This window comes from Oryza glaberrima, chromosome 5 (genome assembly GCF_000147395.1).
Source record: "Oryza glaberrima chromosome 5, OglaRS2, whole genome shotgun sequence".
Taxonomy (NCBI): Eukaryota; Viridiplantae; Streptophyta; class Magnoliopsida; order Poales; family Poaceae; genus Oryza; species Oryza glaberrima.
Window position 1 is genome coordinate 17,580,998 of NC_068330.1, and position 18,930 is coordinate 17,599,927.

The window sequence follows — 18,930 nt, forward strand, 5'->3', positions numbered from 1 at the left end:
GTCTTATAGCTAAATTGGAATCCATCATTGAATTTGTACCTTACTTCTGCATACCATTTCTGCTTAACATAACTGTTGATGGAGTTGACAACCTCTTCATCTTGGCCCATGCAACTATTATTTTGTAATTCTAGACTTCGAATTTTACCCTTTAAGTCTCTTAATTCCTTTTTAGTACAATTTTGTTCTTGGAAGAGGTCATTAATCTTAAGTTTTCTTTTGGTCCTTTCTTCCTCAGGGTTAAAAGTGCCAAATTGATTTGTATCAGAAATAACAAATATGCTTCCAAAAAGATCTCGCTTATGGACTAGGATTTCATTATTTGTGCATAAGGCTTCAGCCGAGATTTGGTTTTGAGATTTTCTTTCAAAGGAGTTTTTGGTTTGAGAATGGTAACAAAGTGTTTTATTTGGATTGGGTTGGATATAGATCTTGGAGAAGAGAACATTATGGAACAATCTAAATTTTGATCTGGTAATACCTTTAGGATCATTGATTATGTTGTAGAAAGAGGTATTGATGATTCTGGTAATATAACTCTCGAGGTTTTTGTTTACCGAAGAGTCGATTTTGTTATAAAAGGAAGAAACTTCTTTTTGGAGCGTCAATTTATCGTAAGATGACGCTTGGATTCTTGTCAAAGAATTAGACATCTGGTCATTAGTATTAGGAAAATTGTTGGGAATACCAAAGAATTTGGCTACCTTATCTTTAGGAGTGGCAGTTGGAATAAGTATAGTTGTAATAGGATAAGAATAAGGCAAAAGATAGGTTTCAGATTGAGGTATAAATACCTCAAATTGAGAGTGGGAAGAAGGCTCTTCATGGCTTCTTAGAATAATGGGTTCCATAGGAATTGTTTTGGAATCTTGTTGTTTAGGGGATAGATCTTGAGTTTTCTGTTGTTCTACTAAATATCCTAGGAAATTATTCTCTATGGATTTCTCATAAGTGCTTTCTGGAAAACAATTTTTTCCTCTGATATCCTGAGATTGTTGAGTAAGTTTAAAAGGAGAATAAGTAATATACGTTTTACTGGTTGACCCATAATCTGAAAAGACCTTAATTACTGACTTGTCATGTTCTTGTTTTCTCTCTTCATTACATACCCCTTTTCCTTTCTTCTGGGTCTTAAAAAATTCTTCAAAATATATAATCTGGCTATTCTCGTACCAGTCAAAGAAGAAAATATTCCTCCTCTGTTCTCTCATTTCGTTATGCCAAACTTCTCTTATCTTCATTCTGAATGATTTGTCAACCTCTTCAAGATATCTTTTAGTTTTAGTTCTATTTTTGGGAGCCTTATTTCTCTCCTAAGCAATTCTTTGTCAATTTCAAATTCTTCTTCTTCTAAAGCAATAACAAAGTCATCATCAAGCTCGATAACATTGATGTTGAAGTCTGAGATTGAGGGTTCGTCGAAGTTGTATTCATAGGTAGCATAGACAACATTTTGAGGTTTTGTCCTAGGCCTAGAATCTAGACTGACAGAAGGTCTAGACTGGAGAAAAGCTTTTTTGTTTTGAAGAAAATGTTATCTCAACATCTCCGTCTGGTGTTTCAATCAAGGATTCGACTTCTGATTGATCCATAGACTTAGGTTCAACAGCTTGAGATAAAACCCATTTCTCAGGCAGGGTGATCTCATCCTATTTCAGGGTTTTGGGGGTAGTACATCTGTTATTAGGATTGGTTTGAAGGAGAGTGGTTAGGCCTTTTGGTGTATAATGTTTGGCACAAGGTGCTAAAGTTGTCATGGCTTTGTAGTAAACTCTGTAGGTAACGGAGATGTTTTCACTCCCCGGTTCTAGTTCATAACCAGATGTTTGTAAGTTGAGAGTGAGAACTTTATGGATATTTGTGTCTGAGAGGGATACAGAAAAATCAGGAAAGGTGTTAAAATAAACAGGACCATTACTGAGGCTGGCTTCCACCATGCCAAGTAAGGAATCTTTGAACCTTTTATTTCTGCAATCTCTTAGACAAGCCAGAACAGAGACGTTCAAACCATTTCTAGTCAAGGATCTGATAGCAACTTGTATAAGACCAAAGTGAAGGTAGTGATATTGATGTTTAGCTCTTATAGAATTGATTTCTCTTTCTGAAAGAAGATGCAGGGTTTCATGCAAAGAACTAATTGGAATAGTTTTTTCAATTGTTTTAATATAGTAGTCACTAAGTAACGAAAAAGTACCTACATGATATATTTCCTTAATATTAACCTTAGGAATCTTCCAGTTGGAAATACTTTTCTCAATATCCTCAAAAGATATAGATGAAGCATTCTTTACCGACATAGTGCCAACAGACTTCTCGCTACTGCACGAGGCTACAGATCGATCAGTGGCTCTTCGTGATCTAACCAACCAAGACATCTTATACGAAAGATAGGAAGATAGGTAGGTAGTTACCAGACAACGGCGGGGAAATCTCCCACAATTATGATCAACCTATTTGGATATGATGTGTTCTAGTCAACGGCAGGGAATATTTCCCACAATTAAGTTCAACCTTTGCCTTTGATAAGTGCCCAGTCAACGAATTACGCCGACAAACGCCTTCTGCGGCTCAACAAGGCAACGCGACTTCAGGCAACCGATCAAAGGTTCGGGAACTCCACGACTTCGGACCACCACACCGTTCGGGATCACTGCGACTTCAGCACGCTACCCGACCCTTATATATATATATATATATATATATATATATATATATATATATATATATATATATATATATATATATAATAGCAAATCTATTCTACACCCCCCTCCCGCCGGTCAAACCCGTCCATTGACTTCCTCCCCCGCCCACCACTTCGCTATCCTTGTTTCACAGGAATTACGCAGTAACAGAACGGTCATTGTGTAGTAACAGGATAACTTTCTCGCAGTAACGATATAAAAAAATAGTCATGATGGATCTAGTTTTGTTAAGCACTTTTTTACGAACATTATGCTGCAGATGAATTAGAAAAATAATATATAACGTGAGAGATATTGCTCTCTAAAAATTGAGATTTACTTTTTTTTAGTTCTCGTCTCGCCGGTACGGAGTAGTAACGCGAAAGTCAATATGTAGTAACACGACTATTTTCCGCAGTAACAAATTATAAAATAGTCATGATGGATCTAGTTTTGTTAAGCATATTGTCTCGATTATCGTGTAGTAACAAGACAACTGTATTATTGTTTAAAGATTAGAATTCTAAAAGTTTACTTGTACTAAGCTTTGCTACTATGTATCTTTGTATGGACAAAGAAAAGTGCTTTTAGCACTTTGTGTTAACTTGTGACTATGCATATGCACATGCATTTTTTTAGCACTTGTATTTTGCACAAGATTGAGATTTAAAAATTTAGCTATCACAAGTAGTGGTACTGTAGTAGTACTATTACTAACATATGTTCTCTGTTACTATAATTTCATCATGATGTTACTGCAAAAAAACGCAGTAACAACCTATAAATTTCACAGTAACACCCTATAAATTTCGCAGTAACGTATTGTGTTACTGCACTTCTGTGATGATGTTACTACCGAATCATAGTAACAAGGTATGATTCATATAGTAAACATAACTGATGTGTTCTCACAAAATTTGAACAGACATACAAAACTAGCAAACAATGATCTCTAATCACTTAGCGTCATAGGGTGAATTGGCTAGGAGAGTTTGCCATAGGCCATGAGATCATGGGTTCAAGTTTTATTTTTAATTTTTCTAGAAAAAAGAAAAAAATAGGAGAAAAAAAAAGAGAGAAGGGATGAAAAAAGAAGAAGAAGAAGAAGAAGAAGAAGAAGGAACCGATCGGGATGGGATCGAGAGGAGGAAAAAGGAGCGGGAGGGGAGAGAAAGAGAGAGAGATCGGAGCGGGAGGGGAGAGAGAGAGATCGGGAGAAGGAGGAAAAAGCATCGAGGAGGAAAAGCGGGAAGGGGAGGCGCGCCGTGAGAGAGGGGGGACGTGAGAGAGAGAGAGGGGGGATCGTGCGGGGGTAGGGATGGCAATGGGTCGGGTCGGGCACGGGTAGTGCAAAACCATGCCTGACCCGATGCCCAATATTGCCTGCCCAAACCCTACCCACTGGAGTTAACGGGCAAAACTCCGTGCCCATACCCATGCCCGGCGGGCGCGGATATGTCCGGCGGGTACCCAATGGATCTCATATAAATAATAACATGAAAGATATATAATTTAACAAAGAAAAATAAAATCAATAATTTACCAAATTATCGATTATCAACAATAATTTGAATTACATCGCAACTTAGTATCAGTTAGCATCACAAATGAACAATAGAAATGGTATAAAAATTAAGAAATGAGTCGAAATTAGCTAATACGTATGTATCGGGTCGGGTATGGGTTACCCACGGGTAAAAAATGAAACCCGCATGTTGCCCATGACGTCTTCGGGTATCGGGCGGGCGTGCCCATGGGTAAAAATTCACACCCACACCCATGCCCATCGGGTCGGGTATCCACGGATACCCGGACCCATGGGTAAAATTGTCATCCCTACGCGGGGGGCTAGGGGGAGGCGGGGCCGCGCGCGGGGAAGGAATGAGGGAGGCGGGTGGGAGGGAGGGTGGGAGGGGTTTAATAGAATGATTTTATGGCATAATGCAATTATAATATAATATTATATAATATGCATGGTTGATTCCACAGTTAGATTTTTGATTTTTCTTTTTTCAAAATAATATTATATAGAAAGCATTCTAAAAATAGAATATTGAATTTTCTTAGTAAGGACCATTCTTTAAGAAAAACTAAAATAATGGAAAATTTCTCTAAAAAATCAACCATAATGAAAAAAACGCACATTCGTCCTCTTTACTCCTAAACAATAAACCTTGTTTTAAAAGATCGTTTCATCCCTTTAAAGAACCACTTTTAAAAAGATCTAAAAACACAACCTATCGTCAAAGCTTGTTATAGAAAGAAACTAATATAAAGAAAACCCAACACACAACATGTATTTCGTAAATAATGAAAGTCACTTATACAATATTTATAGTGTACTTCGACCATTGGATTCATAACAAATGTCAATATTTAATTTATCCATAAAAAATGAATATATGTATCATTAAATATATTATACTCTACATTTATAATTCCTCGGAGTATTCTAAATTATGATTAGAAAAAATATCTCTCATGTTCTAAAATACAAGTCAAGTAACTTGTGTGCATACAATAAAATTAATAAGTACAATTATTACTAACTCATTTAAAACCATAAATAATATAGAGCACATCCATATGAATAGGAATGGCGGTCGGGCACGACAGGCACGGGTAGCGACTACCCATGCCCATGCCCGCGAGGTAATTCATGCCCGCAGGCATGCCCATTAGTATATGACGGGCAAGGAACATTGCCCATGCCCGTTGCCCGTGGGCACCATGTGCCCACGGGCATGCCCGTTTACCCATCACAGACTCATAGTTCAATACTTCAACCACAAATCTCCACAAGCAGAGAGACATTATCACAGTTTAAAGAAATGGTACAGTTGTACCAAGTTCAACAATACAAGCATTACAAGTTCATCAATCCTAGATGGTGGCATTTATGTTAATTTGACTGAGGGCCCACATGTTAGTTGGTTTTGCCCATTGGGTACAGGTTTTGACCCAATAAAAAACCTATGGGTACTAAATGGAGAACAAACCAACTCTATTAGGGTTTTTACTCACGGGTAAACGGGCAAACGGGTCAAATTGTCATCCCTACATATGAACTAGCTTCTAGTATTCAAGTGCAAATGCTAGTGGCTGGTTCTAGCTATATTATCATCGACAATAAAGAAGAACATGAAACAACGGAACAATATGGTGTTCAAGTTTTAGTCTCGCACCACATTGTCACAAAAGAACAAATTTTCAATAAACATTGTGAAATTTAATAATATTAGTAAATTATTGATTAATGGGAGTATATATCATGCAATGCGTGTGAGCGATATTTTCCCTTGTGTGTGGTTGGTAACTAACCTCCTTATTTTCTTACCTTCTCTCGAAGTTACGTTGACAAGTTTAGTTGAGAAATGGTAGCCCTCTTATATGGATAACCAATATTTATGAGACTACCTATACTTACGGTGCCATGTTTTCAAGAAAACGTCAAATCTTATACTATAGTTTTGTATCTTACACATTAGATTCGATACACTTATAATATAATTTGAAAATCATACAATGTTCCATACTTGTTGTATAGGAGAAAAATCAAGAAAACAACTTATTATCTATTTAATTATGACAAAAATATTAATTCAAGTTAACACATAAGAAAAAGAAAAAAGAATAAATAAGATGGAATTAGGGAAGATAACAATATACTTGCATACAGATAAGAGGGAAACATCATATATCACATAGTGAGAAAAGAAGTGAACACAACCACTTTAAAAATATGATGCTTTATTATTAAGCAAAATTGATATCATTATTTGTATTATCTTTTTTAGTCAGGTCTAATCATAGTTCATCGGACAATGTTACCTGAAGCCCATATCGTTATACGTCGACATCTCATAAGATTCTTAGTAGTAGCCAAATTGATCGGCCTAACCATACCATCCAGATATGATGGGGGTATAGTAGGGTTGGTCGGGATGGATGCAATATGTAGGCTTCATTAGACTTTAGCCTACCCTCTAACTTTTTGCAAAAATACATCAATTATATATGGCATATTGTACTTTTATCCTCTCATATCAATATAACGCCAATCAATTCTAACCGTCTGTTCGAAAAGAAAAACTATATATGGCGTATCTCATAGCAGCAGCCGAGGAGAGATAAACATGCATTAGCTGCTTGAGGAAGATGAACAGGAGTGTGTCGAGTGACTGCGATTTGGGGAAGAAAGGCGAAGCCATACACACTATCCAATTCATCAATTCGATATAGTAAGCCCACACCATCTTGGTTATAGTAGGAAAAAGTACACCAGAGATCCCTCATCTTGTCACTGAATTACAAAATCGTTCTTGAACCGCAAAACCAGATATAACACATCCCCCAACTCACAAAACCAGTGCAAACTAGGTTCCTCGGCGGTATTGTCCCCGGTTTTGGCTGACGTGACGCCTACATGGCTCTTTTGACTAGGTCTTCATTCCATGTGGCAATGACTTGGCGCTTATGTGGCGATCCATCCAAAAATAAATTAAAAATAGTGGGCCCACATGTCAGTTGCATACGGCGTCGGGGAAATTGTCCATGCCCATGAGGCATAGGCGGAGCAGCCGTCGACACAACAACGACGAGGGTGGGGAGCGGCGGCGCAGCGAAGCCGGACGCGAGGCGGGAGAGATGGTGGTGGAGCAGCCGGTGATTCCAAGAGCAACGCCGTTGGAGGAGCCCTTGATCTTCACCGCTGTCGTCGACCCAAGTGGCGGCGGCGGCGCAGTGGGCCACCTCTTCTTGCTTGTGCTCAGCGATGACGTCCCGCGAGAGCGCATCCCTCTTCGTCCCGCTAGGCTGTCGCGCTCTATGCCCTCTCCTGCCGCTTCCGCGTCCTCACGTGACCCCGTCCCAGTTTGGCCACATTGACTTGGCGACCTTCCCCGACCCGCTCCCGTCGCTCCCGGCGAGGCCATCTTTCATCCACCGCCGCTTCGCATGGCGCCGCCCCGCCTGCCGCGTCGGGGAGGCCAGCGGCGAGCGCGCACGAAGAGGGAGGAGGCGACGCCGGCGAGGAGGGCGGGGAGGCCAGCGAGCTCGCACCGCTCTGAGCCTGCGCGCTGCTACCTGGGGAAAGCTAAGACCCCTAGGAGCCACCGTCACAGGCCGCACCGCCCTCCGGCCACGCATGCCGCCGTGTGCGCCAGCCCTAGCGCTGGCCGGCATCCCCATTCCCATGCTAGAGCAGAGAGCGAGAGGGAGGGAGGAATGAGAGAAATCGAGAAAGATAGGAGAGAGAGAGAGAGACGGAAAGTGGGCCCAAAATGAAAATAATTTGGGAAAAGAGAGAAGGTGCTGACGTGGACACCTTGGCATGTGGGGCCTACGTGGGTTCCACGCTGACTCAGCCGCCACGTCAGATAAAACCGGGGTTACAAGTTACAACAACCGAAGGAGCTAAAGTAAACGGTTTTGTAAGTTAAGGGATATCACATATCTTGTTTTGCGGTTGGGGGAGGATTTTGTAACTCGATGGCGAGTCGAGGAACCTTCGGTGTACCTTTTTCCCCCAACTTACATGACCCTTCCGTTCTCAACCATAATGGGCCGCACAAACGTCGTAAATCCAATTAGTATGGGCCTCACATGATTCAGAATCCTTTTCCAGCCCAACAAACATGGGCCGGACCCTCATCTCAATACCGTTCCGGGCTTCCAGCCCAACTCCCTGTTCCAGCCTTCCAGGCCTCCAGCTCAGCCAACAAGTGACAAGCCCACCACGAGACCCCACGAAAAGAACCCCGGCGAGGCGTCGACATACGTCGTCGCGCGTGTCGCCGTCGGAGAGTCAGCTCCGTGGGCGGTGCCACACGCAGCAGGTAGCACCAATGCCATGGCTGCACCAAGACACGGTGGATGGAGAAAGCCATGAAGCAAGAAACATGCCGCCGTAGGCCGTAGCCGAGGCTCATAGGCTACAAATCCTACGCGAGGGACAAACAACTTTTGCAGAATCCTCGTAGAACAAAATCAGCAGATCTCCATCCACGGGGCACGTGGTCGGAGGCTAGCGACAGCTCGCCCTCAGGCTCCGGACCCTCCAGTACAATCCAATCGCTTCTCTCAACCAGCATAACCATCGTACGCACTCCGTCGTCGACAGCAAACAAACTACAGTCTACATGTACATGTGTGTGGGTCATGCACAGATTCAATTCGATCTCCTTTGTTTGTGCCAACACGTCAGAAGAGCACCATGATTAATATTCATCTCCAACAACACGGCACTAAAGCTTTGCCCAAGTGGGAGCTAGTAGTTAAGCTTTGATCGATCCGTCAAATTCTACAGATCGGATTCTTAAATAGTCTGAACTCTCAACGGATGACAAATCATATCGCAAATGCTGTTGAACCAAAGACGATATATTCTGAAATGAAATCTGAACCCAGTTGATCACCAGATTCTTTAGTTTCGCGATGTTTTTTACAGCAAAATCAATGGAGGGTGTCGCGGTCTAGCACCGAACACCTGCCACCAAACACAATTACACACCGAGAGGGCAGAAACTGCAGCAGAAGGGCAGATAAAGATTAAAGAGGCCAACAACCTCGCTCTCCTCCGTCCAAACAATTATCGCCACTATCTAAGATTGGAGGGGACCCAGGAACCTGAATTATGGATGCTTTGCTGCCGCCATCTTCTGCGCATCTACAAGCTAAAGGCCCCCTCCAGTATCGATCACCAAAGCCGTATGTACGTACTGCTCCCACCGTTTTATACTACAAATCATTTTGATTTTTTTCCCTAAACAAGCTCCTTTAAAATTAACCAAGTATATAAAATATTAAAATATACTAAATGTTAGTTTTAATTTTTCTATTTAAAAATGTTATTAAATTTTTTCTATAAACTTGATCAAACTTTAAAAAGTTAAAACGACTTGTAATATAAAGCAAAGGAAGTAGCTAGGAGTATTCTACTGTACTGTCTTGTAGGAGTAGTTAATTCTTTTCATCACGGTTTTTATAGTTGGTGGAATGATTCTTCACTTTCTCTGCAGCACCAGGATGGATGGATGGATGGATGCGGTCATGCAGCATTGCAGTGCGTCTACGAAAGTATTCAACTTTGCAGCCATCGTGCTATGACTTTCTTTCGGATTTGTTTGAATACAAGCTTGGCTGCATGATGCTAGTCCCTCCCGATAAAAAAACGTCATTTTCAGAGCTGTAGATAATTGCGAGGTGTGACTTTGACAGTCACATTGGGTTATTGCTCTTGTCACATGAGACAAGTTTTTTACTCTCAAGCTAGCTTTCTTGGTCTTCAGTCATCACCGGCCTGTGCCGACCCAACAAGAAGAGACTTTAACTTTAATTTTAGGCCTTTTCATTGGTTCTCCTCTAACTAATTGTGTGGTTGTAATGTTTTAGTCTCGTGTTTTCTTCATAAATTAGACCAACCTTTTTTTTCCTACAGTGAAATGCAGTTAATTGAAAAAGAGAGAGAGAGAGAGAGGTAATTTTAGGGCATCTGATAATGACAAATCACACTGATTTGCCATTGGTCAAGCCGGTGAACGGGAACATGGGTTGATATCCAGAGCTCATTTTGCCTGGGCAAGAATACAGGTAAATTAAGTTTTTCAGTTAATACAGGTAACTAAGTAGATTCAGAACCCCAGTCCCAGACGAAACCTAACGATCAGCATCTCATCTGGCATGATTTTTCTCCTCGAGCAACGCCATCGGCATGATCCTGATCATCATCATCATCATCATCTCTAATGGGCAGTGGCGACTTGTATAATCCACCAACCGAGAAAACGACCGGCGATCGATCAAAACAAGAAAAGAAAAGAAAAGAACAGAAAAGAGACAATGAAAAAAAAGAGGCGCATGAACAAAGCCGTCGTGGTGTTTGGATCTAGGGACTTAACTTTAGTCCCTATATTTAGACACGAATTTAGAGTATTAAATATAGACTACTTACAAAACTAATTATATAAATAAAAGCTAATTCGCGAGATAAATTTTTTAAACCTAATTAATCTATAATTAGATAATGTTTACTGTAGCATCACATAGACTAATCATGTATTAATTAGGCTCAATAGATTCATCTCGCGAATTAGTCCAAGATTATAGATGGATTTTACTAATAGTCTACGTTTAATATTTATAGTTAGTGTTCGAATATCCAATGTGACAGGGACTTAAAACACGTCTAAACAGGATAGCAAAGCAAATCACAAATTCAAGGGGCGGCACACGCTGAGCCTGAGCAGCTGAGCTTGACCACCGGCAGCGCACTAACAGCGATGGTTGGGATGACGCGTCATCAATGGGAGCTAGCTCTCTCTCGCCTAGCCGCAAACCCCCTCGCCGCGTTCCCACTTGGCTCGAGCTCGACGTCGCCGTCGTCGCCAGTGGCTGCCGTGACCGGAGCGCCAGTGAGTGGACCACCGGCCACGGCGGCCGTCCACTCGGCCACCTGCACGGCCGACCGGCCAGGAGGTGGGAGTAGCTTTTTTTTTTTCTTTTTTCGTCAGCGCTAGACAATGACAGGTGGGGTCCACTCGTGGATCACAGGGCCATGGGGCTGGTCTGGTGAGGTCTGGTCCTGTCATCCTGTGGTCCGTGTACAGATACAGTTGGTTGTTGTTCTGCATGGAAAGGTATCAGTCAGTTTGGTCACTGCCACGAGTACAATTCGTACAGATTGGCCCAGCTCAAAGTATGGTGCAAGTTTGGAGCTTACGGATTTTTACACCTGTATTTGGCCTTATTTAAAGGAATTTCAACCAACTGTAACAACTTTCTTAAGGGCCTGTTTACACCCGCAAAATTTTTTATCTTGTCACATTAAATATTTGGACACATGCATGAGTATTAAATATAGGTAAAGAAAAACTAATTACACATATTGCGTGTAAATTGCGAGACGAATCTTTTAAACCGGATTGCTCTATGATCTGACAATGTGATGCTAAAGTAATCATTTACTAATGATGGATTAATTACGCTTAATAAATTTGTCTCGCAGTTTACAGGCAGAATTTGTAATGTGTTTTGTTATTAGTCTATGTTTAACACTTCAAATGTGTGTCCGTATATCCGATGTGACACGGCAAAAGTTTTTACCCCTAGATCTAAACACTGCGTAAATATCTATGGGCTTATTCACTTTGCTACCACTTTTAACTATACCAATCTTGGTAGGGTAACAATGTAAACATACTCTTGTCATTGCCACTCTAACAAAATTTGGTATTTTTTCCTTTTTAAAAATTGGAATTTTTGAAGTTTTTTCTCATACAAATAATTATACCAATTTTCAGTAAGGCTACAAACTAAACACATTCAACATAGCCAAATTTTAGTAACGTGCGCCAAAATTTAATAGGGTTAATTTCGGCACTGAACAAACCCTATATTCCCATTAATATTTTACTCCCTCTAGCCCAAAAATACAATGACCTTGTTGTGTTTAATTTAGTACGAGGTCACCATATTTTAAGATGGATGAAGTAACACTTATTGTCAACATAACACTTATTATTAACATGATCTCTAGATAATAAATTTCTTCGGATTCTGATTAGCTACTTCTTAGAATATTCATGTGTTTATCTCTTTTGAGAGTTTTGTAGTTTATTTTAGGGTAAACCTTGGTAGCACTATATTCACCTAAAAAAACGTTATTACAATTTTCATCAAGACAATAAAACCTGGAGGAACCAAAACCCAGGTTGTGAAACAACTAGCAGAAAAGACCTTTCTTCGCTAACCTATGTGCTACCACGTTCGCCGAACGTTGAACCCAAACTAACTTCACAGCTTGGAACACACTCAAGCTAGATTTCAAATCTTGGATCAAGGTGCCATGGATCGATCGAGGAGTCAACTGAATTTTGCCAAAATGTTCATTACGTTTGGTAAAACTCTTGAGTTGTTATATTAATCGAGTTTGAAAGTAAATTTAAGGTAGTTTTGTTCCAAGTTGGAGAATTAAACCACCGCGAATGTTGACATTCCAGAAGCAGCTCTATTCAATACTGGGGGCAACCAAGATCCAAATCATAACAAACTCGACCTTCCACTGTCACAGAGCCACTCCAACAGACGGAACAAAGCTACAGCTATAGTACTACTAGCACTCCTACTCATAAATGACATCACGGCACCGCATCACATTCATGTCCTGTTTCACCAACAACTAGCCAGCTGATCTGAAGATGCAAACATAATTTCTAGTAATTATCAGGTTTTTTAGAATTAGATCTCGCAAACTAGGACCAGGTTTTGTTCAGGGCACCACCGTAGAGTCGCGCGTGTAGTCAATGTGTTTCTTAATCATGAAATTTATTATGCCCTTAGTTTTAGTTTTAAAGAAGCTGTAACCAATTACTAAACGAATAAAAACACGAGGACATCTGCAATAATTTTAGTACTAAATCCATAACATTTTACAGTATGTGTTGAGTCTGTAGTTTTGTGATCGACGAATCACAAAAAGTACATGCCACCATTTGATTTGTTTAGCCATTATCACCTCAAAAAATCGATTTGTTTAGCCATTAGCTTTACGTTAATTAAGAATGGTGGGTGGGGGGGGGGGGGGGGTGGGGGCTGGAGAGAGGACTGAGGTGGGAGGTGGGTAGGAGAGGACTTGTGTGACGCATATTGTCTGTCTATAGGGAGGAACCAGTCAAAGAAAGGGGCTCTCCCAACCACAACACGCACATGCGAGTGGGCATCCAAAGGAATCGAAACCGATCGAACCGTGATGAGAGATGCAGCAGATAGAGAGGAGAGTAGCAATGTGGCATTGCGTTTTGCGTTGCGCTCCGGTTACCCCGCAAATCCAGTGGTTTTGCTACATGTGCTGAGCAACGACATGATCTACTTGTCGGCCTCAACTCCACGTGGTACACATCTACGGTTGCAGAATCACTTCGTGTCATATTACATAGTAATAACTATCTTATCCGGTCAACACAGTTTGTGATCAAATTTTGTGAAGATTCTTAACGAGGAACCAACGGTGATTTCTTCAGCATTCATCTTGTGGCAGATTACACACCGTATAAATATGAATATATGTCGCTAGGAAAATAGATTGCTGGAGAGAACTTCTCATGGAATTTTTGGAGCGATGGATAACGAGGCAAGAGGGATTCAATTGGGGGGGGGGGGGGGGGGGGGGGGGGGGGGTGGGGTGGGGTGGTGTGGGGCCGTGTCCGTTTTGGGTGGCTGTTCATGCTAATGGCCGGGCAACCACTCCGCCCGGTGGAATCCACGCTCTCTCCCAAATCCACTCAGCGCCCACACGCATATCTCCCAATCGCTTTCTCCCTCGTTCCAATCCTCTTTTTCAATAGCCAAACAAAATCTCTCATTGAAACGTACTCTGAATTCACGCCTTGACAGTGAAGCGTTTCAACATGTTGAACGTCTAGCAGCTGATCAATTTGGCAGTCTGGCAAATGTAGTGATGTATGTACGCCAGCACTGGAAGGTGTTGCTGACCTTAGCTCAGTTCACCAGAAGCGTATTTGTTCCACAGTTGTTGCAAGGGAAAAGTCTAGTGTGAGCCATGAGTGTTTCACTGAATCATGTAAAATGTTGAGGGCAGATAGAATGTACGAGAATATTGACGATTATTCTATCTGGTATCTACAGCTTCCTTTGAAGAAAAAGAAAGAAAGTAACCAGCCGGTACAGGTCGAACTACATGCCCAATCTCCTAATAACCAGACATGACTAAACTCTTCCGGATGCAAGAGGTGTTACTTATTGGATTTGCATCCGGAGCAGCTCTTGCGTCTTCAAAGAGAAACCACCCATTGGAGGTGTTTATATGTTCAAAAAAGTTCTGTTCTAAGCCCTGGCAACTAAGTTCAGGTGTTTCGAGTCAGCATGCATATGCGCTCCGACCAGCCAGGCATGGTAATGATTCATCAGATGAGGGAAAAAAGAATCACGGGAGAATTATCGCCGACCATTTGCCCAACTTCTAATGTGATTCCTTGACTTCATCATAGGTTGTCTATTTTGATGCTTAGGCTTTGGTATGTCGCCCAGCTCCATTACTTGTATGGTGCGCTGCCTTTTCGCTGCGTCGAAGGAGCAGTAAGAAAATTAGGCACAACCCTCAATATTTGAGCTGTACAAGTTAAAAAAGGAGGGTAATGAGTGTTGACAAAGAAGAAAGACGAACCATTTTCAGCTTCCTGGTAGCGCTCCTGGAGCCTCCTCTTTGCTGCTTCCAGCCTACTATTGCTTTCCAAACCATCATAGATCTTTGGCTTTGCCGACTCTAGCTTGACTCCTGCTGAAGGTTGTGCAGGATGCCTCGATTTCTAGAACCAAAGTTCAGATATTTAGGTCATGATGTTCTGAGGATTATCATACTATTAGGCCTTAGTAATAGCATATATACTTACATCCACATGGCTCGCTGCAGGTTTTCTTTCAACAGCAACCTGCTCTCGAGCCAGTCTAGATTTCATCTCAACAAAGGGCTTCTGCTGAGGAGCTGCCCTTAATGGTCTCCCAGGTCCAGAATCAGAACTCAAGGGCTTAGATTGCTTGTGAAGCATGGCCTGCTGTTTGACTAGCAAACTTGAATTTTGAGGGGTTTGTGGGTTAGCCTGCCTCATTGATGGCTCTTGCCTTGCCAATTCCGGCCTCCTGGATTGAACTTTTTCAACAGCTCCCATGTTACGGGGAGGCTCTTGCTTTGTCAAAGCTGGATGGCTTGTAGGCCTCCTGCCATTATTTTCTCTCTTATTTCCAAGGCTCCCATCATTGTTATGTCTCAAGTCTGTCATAAAATGTATAACTTGAATTATTATAGTGCACAGAAAAAAAAAAGGGAAACTATGTAATTTGAGTTGTTGTACTTACTTCCATCTTCATCCATTTCATCAAAGAACTTTAGGTCAGGAAGATGAAGCAGAAAGAAAAACAACAATGCAAAGTTAGAATTGTGTTCTGGACCAAAACAATTCAGATACCAGGAACAAACAAAAATTAGTACCTCAGAGAGTTGAATAGCAGTAGTCTGGGTTGCAAAGAACGCCCCTTCATCCAGAGGTGGAGAAGGAAGCCCTTCATCATCAGCATCATCGACAACAGATGTTTTTGAAGAGCCCGGGGAGTTGTCTACAGATCAAAAGATCCATTACATGTTAAGAGGTGAACATTCACTTACAAATTGATGACTCATACGCGATATGAAACAAAATAACTTTTATTACCTGTAAGGGCAACATTAGTGGTGCTGACCCACTCATCAACCAAAATTTTCCAACCTCTGAAAAAAAAAATGTTTTAAGACGTCAACAATGTTTCCAAAATTGGTTAATAACCACACTACAAATAAGGTAAATAATTCACTCAAGTAGTACAAAGACTGGAGAATACAGAAGCTAAATCAGTAGACTCTATCATGTTTTCAGAAACTTATAGGTACAGTAGAGTATCAATTTGCTTCAGTAAGTTCTCTAAATTAAAAGCTAGATCAGCCCTAGAGAATGAAATTTAGTGCAAGCATATTGAACTTACTCAATGAGAGTGCGCACAAGGTGACGAATTTGCTGCGAGTTGTGCTTCCGCAGCCCATTAACAGCCCTCCCAATCTCAGTAGCCTACAACAAACAACATCGGAGATTAGCAAACCAAACAGAACCACTATGCGTCACTCCGCATAGCTCATATGCGCTATCCAACACAGTACCTTCAGCGTGGAAACGGACAATTGCATCAGCTGCAGCCTCCTCAGTGATTCGAACAAAGTAGCATCCGACTGCGAAAACCACAGTTGAGATCAAATGTTAAGTCCCTGTTGAGGAATGGAACAACTCCTACTCATGGAAGAACTGAAAGCTGGGAATAGTTCATCATACATGATCTTCCTTGTGCAAGAAGAGGTCCTTGATGCGGAGAACCTCGCCGACGACCTGTGACTCCTCGTCGATCTCGTTGGTGAGTGCCTCAAGCTCCACAGCCTCGGGGTCCAGCTCTTGTTCTTCGTCCTCTTCAGCCGGCGCCGCCTCCTGCTCCTCCTCTTCCTCCTCGTCGTCATCATCGTAGTTGTGACCGTAGTTGCTCGCCGCGGCGCGGCGGAGGCGCTCGTCGTCGGAGTCAGAGTCAGAGTCGTCATCGACGTCGTCGCGGCGGCCGCCGCCGCCGCCGAGGGCGCCGTTGCTGCTGCTGTCCACCTTGCTCTGCTTCTCGGGGACGCGGCGCACGCTGCCCTTGTCCTCCTCCACGGGGGTGGCCGGGGTCGGGGTGGCGGCGCTGCCGCACCCGTGGTGGCAGGGCGGCGCGCGCGGCGCGGTGAAGAGGATCTCGCAGATGCGGTCGCGGCGGCGCAGGAGCTCCTGCGGCGCGTCGGCGGCGGCGACGAGGATGGCGTTCTCGATCACGTCGCAGATTCCGGCGGAGCCGGCCGCCCCGCGGAGGAGCTCGCGCCACCGATCCAGCCGGTCGGCCATCGCCGCCGCGGCCACCCGAGATCGGGCTCCCCCCACCTCCACCTCCACCCCCACGACTCCGATGGCTCCCCTGGCACCACCAAGAATCGATGCCCTCTCTCGATCACCTCCTCCTCCTCCTCCTCCTCCTCACAATCTTGAAATTTCTTTTTCCACTTATCAGATTACGTTGCACCAAAAGAATCTAATCCAACCCGATCGCGAATCAGATGCCCCCCACCGAGGGAATCCCCCAACCGGGAAAGCGAAATTCTCCCGAGACAGCGAAAAATCAATCTAACGAACACCGCTGCCTCTCCTCAACGCCAAGAACGAATCAATCAAGAAGAGAAAATCCCCCAAAAAAAAAAAACAAATCAATCCTCACATCACCCAAACCCAATCTCCCCTCCCTTCCTTTGCTTCACCCCCACGTCCACGTTACTTGACGATTTCAACCCAACAAACAAAACAGCTCCTAACCAAATCTTATCTGTGCCGTCGCCGCCGCAGGAGGAGGAAGACGACGACGACGAGGGGGAGAAGGAATGCGGGGAGGGGGGTTGGATAGGGACGCGGCGGATGGCGAGGCACACGCAACGCAAAAACGAGAGCCCACGAGAACTACGCAAGCTCGACTCTACCAAACAACAACAACTACTCCTCCTCCTAATTCCCCCGCACGCACACCACCACCACCACCATGGCCTCCTAGTGGTAACAACAAATCTCGCGTCTCCCTTTCCCAACTCCTTCCGTTCGTCTCGTTCTCTCGCGCAACGGAGGTCGCAGCTTTTCTCGGTCTAGGACTTTCCGGGGGGGCCCTTTTTTTTACCGGGTTTGGGGACACAGCCACACAGGGCGAGGTCACTACGGTTTTGGAGAGGGAGGCGGCCTCGTGGCTGTTTCTCGGCTTTGACCCTGTCGAGTTGTTGGTGGGATGCAGGTCCTCTCATGCAGTAGGGCTCCCTGACATGTGGGCCCTACAGCCCCTCGGGTCCATATGTCAGTGAGCAGTACGGCACATGTATTACTGCAGAGGATCTCAACTGTTGTTGGTGGGAGTGGGACTAGTACTACTCTTTCCTGTAGTGTTTGGTTGGTAATAGTAGTACTCGTTTTTTGTTTATTGGGCTAATGATTCCCGTTTGATATCCACTTAATTCAAGTTTTCAAACTTGGAATGGCCTACGGTGAGGTGAGCATCATCTACCATAATATCACTGTTATTATAAAATAGGATCATCCTCTTATTTGTTTCATATATAAGTGTCATTATGGTAGAGTATGTGAACCAGTTGTATGCACGTACCCACCTCCATCCCAAAAGAAAAACTCAACTTACGAAGGATTGTCTATTTTTAGATGAATAGAATACTCTCTCAATTCTATAAAAGACTAAATTAGTACGAAATATGATATATTTTAATACTATAAATCTGAATAGACGTTCAACACTATGTTATTTTTTTATGGAACCAAGAAAGTACGTGCATGCAACCGTAGCCGCCGTAGGCCACTCAAATTTTAAAAAGTAAACTTGGATTCTATCTATATAAATATATTTGTGGTATTAGAATGTGTCACATTTCGATAATAGGGTGGTTTTTTTATGGAATGGAGAATGTGCTGTAGGAGTACTATTAATTGTTGAGGCCCAACGGACTATTTTTGGCATCATTTTCGAAACATGGTGCGAGGAAATAGTATTGGATTAGTAAATGCCAATCGATGGTTTGATATAGTATAGCACAGTAGTACACCGTAGGATCAAAGAAATATTTATGCTCTGTGTAGCTTCTTCT

General features: G+C 42.8%; 1 protein-coding gene across 1 annotated transcript; it reads right to left on the bottom strand.

The window, feature by feature from the left end:
- Nucleotides 1–14,275: 14,275 nt before the first annotated feature.
- Nucleotides 14,276–17,977, bottom strand: LOC127774542 (probable mediator of RNA polymerase II transcription subunit 26b). The gene is made up of 9 exons (XM_052300801.1): nt 16,556–17,977; nt 16,387–16,455; nt 16,215–16,297; nt 15,908–15,963; nt 15,688–15,812; nt 15,555–15,582; nt 15,092–15,471; nt 14,866–15,007; nt 14,276–14,761 (listed from the first exon to the last, which is right to left on the bottom strand). Exons 1-9 carry the CDS (start codon nt 17,144–17,146, stop codon nt 14,637–14,639), a joined length of 1,599 nt encoding a protein of 532 aa, XP_052156761.1. The 5' UTR covers nt 17,147–17,977; the 3' UTR covers nt 14,276–14,636.
- Nucleotides 17,978–18,930: the final 953 nt, after the last annotated feature.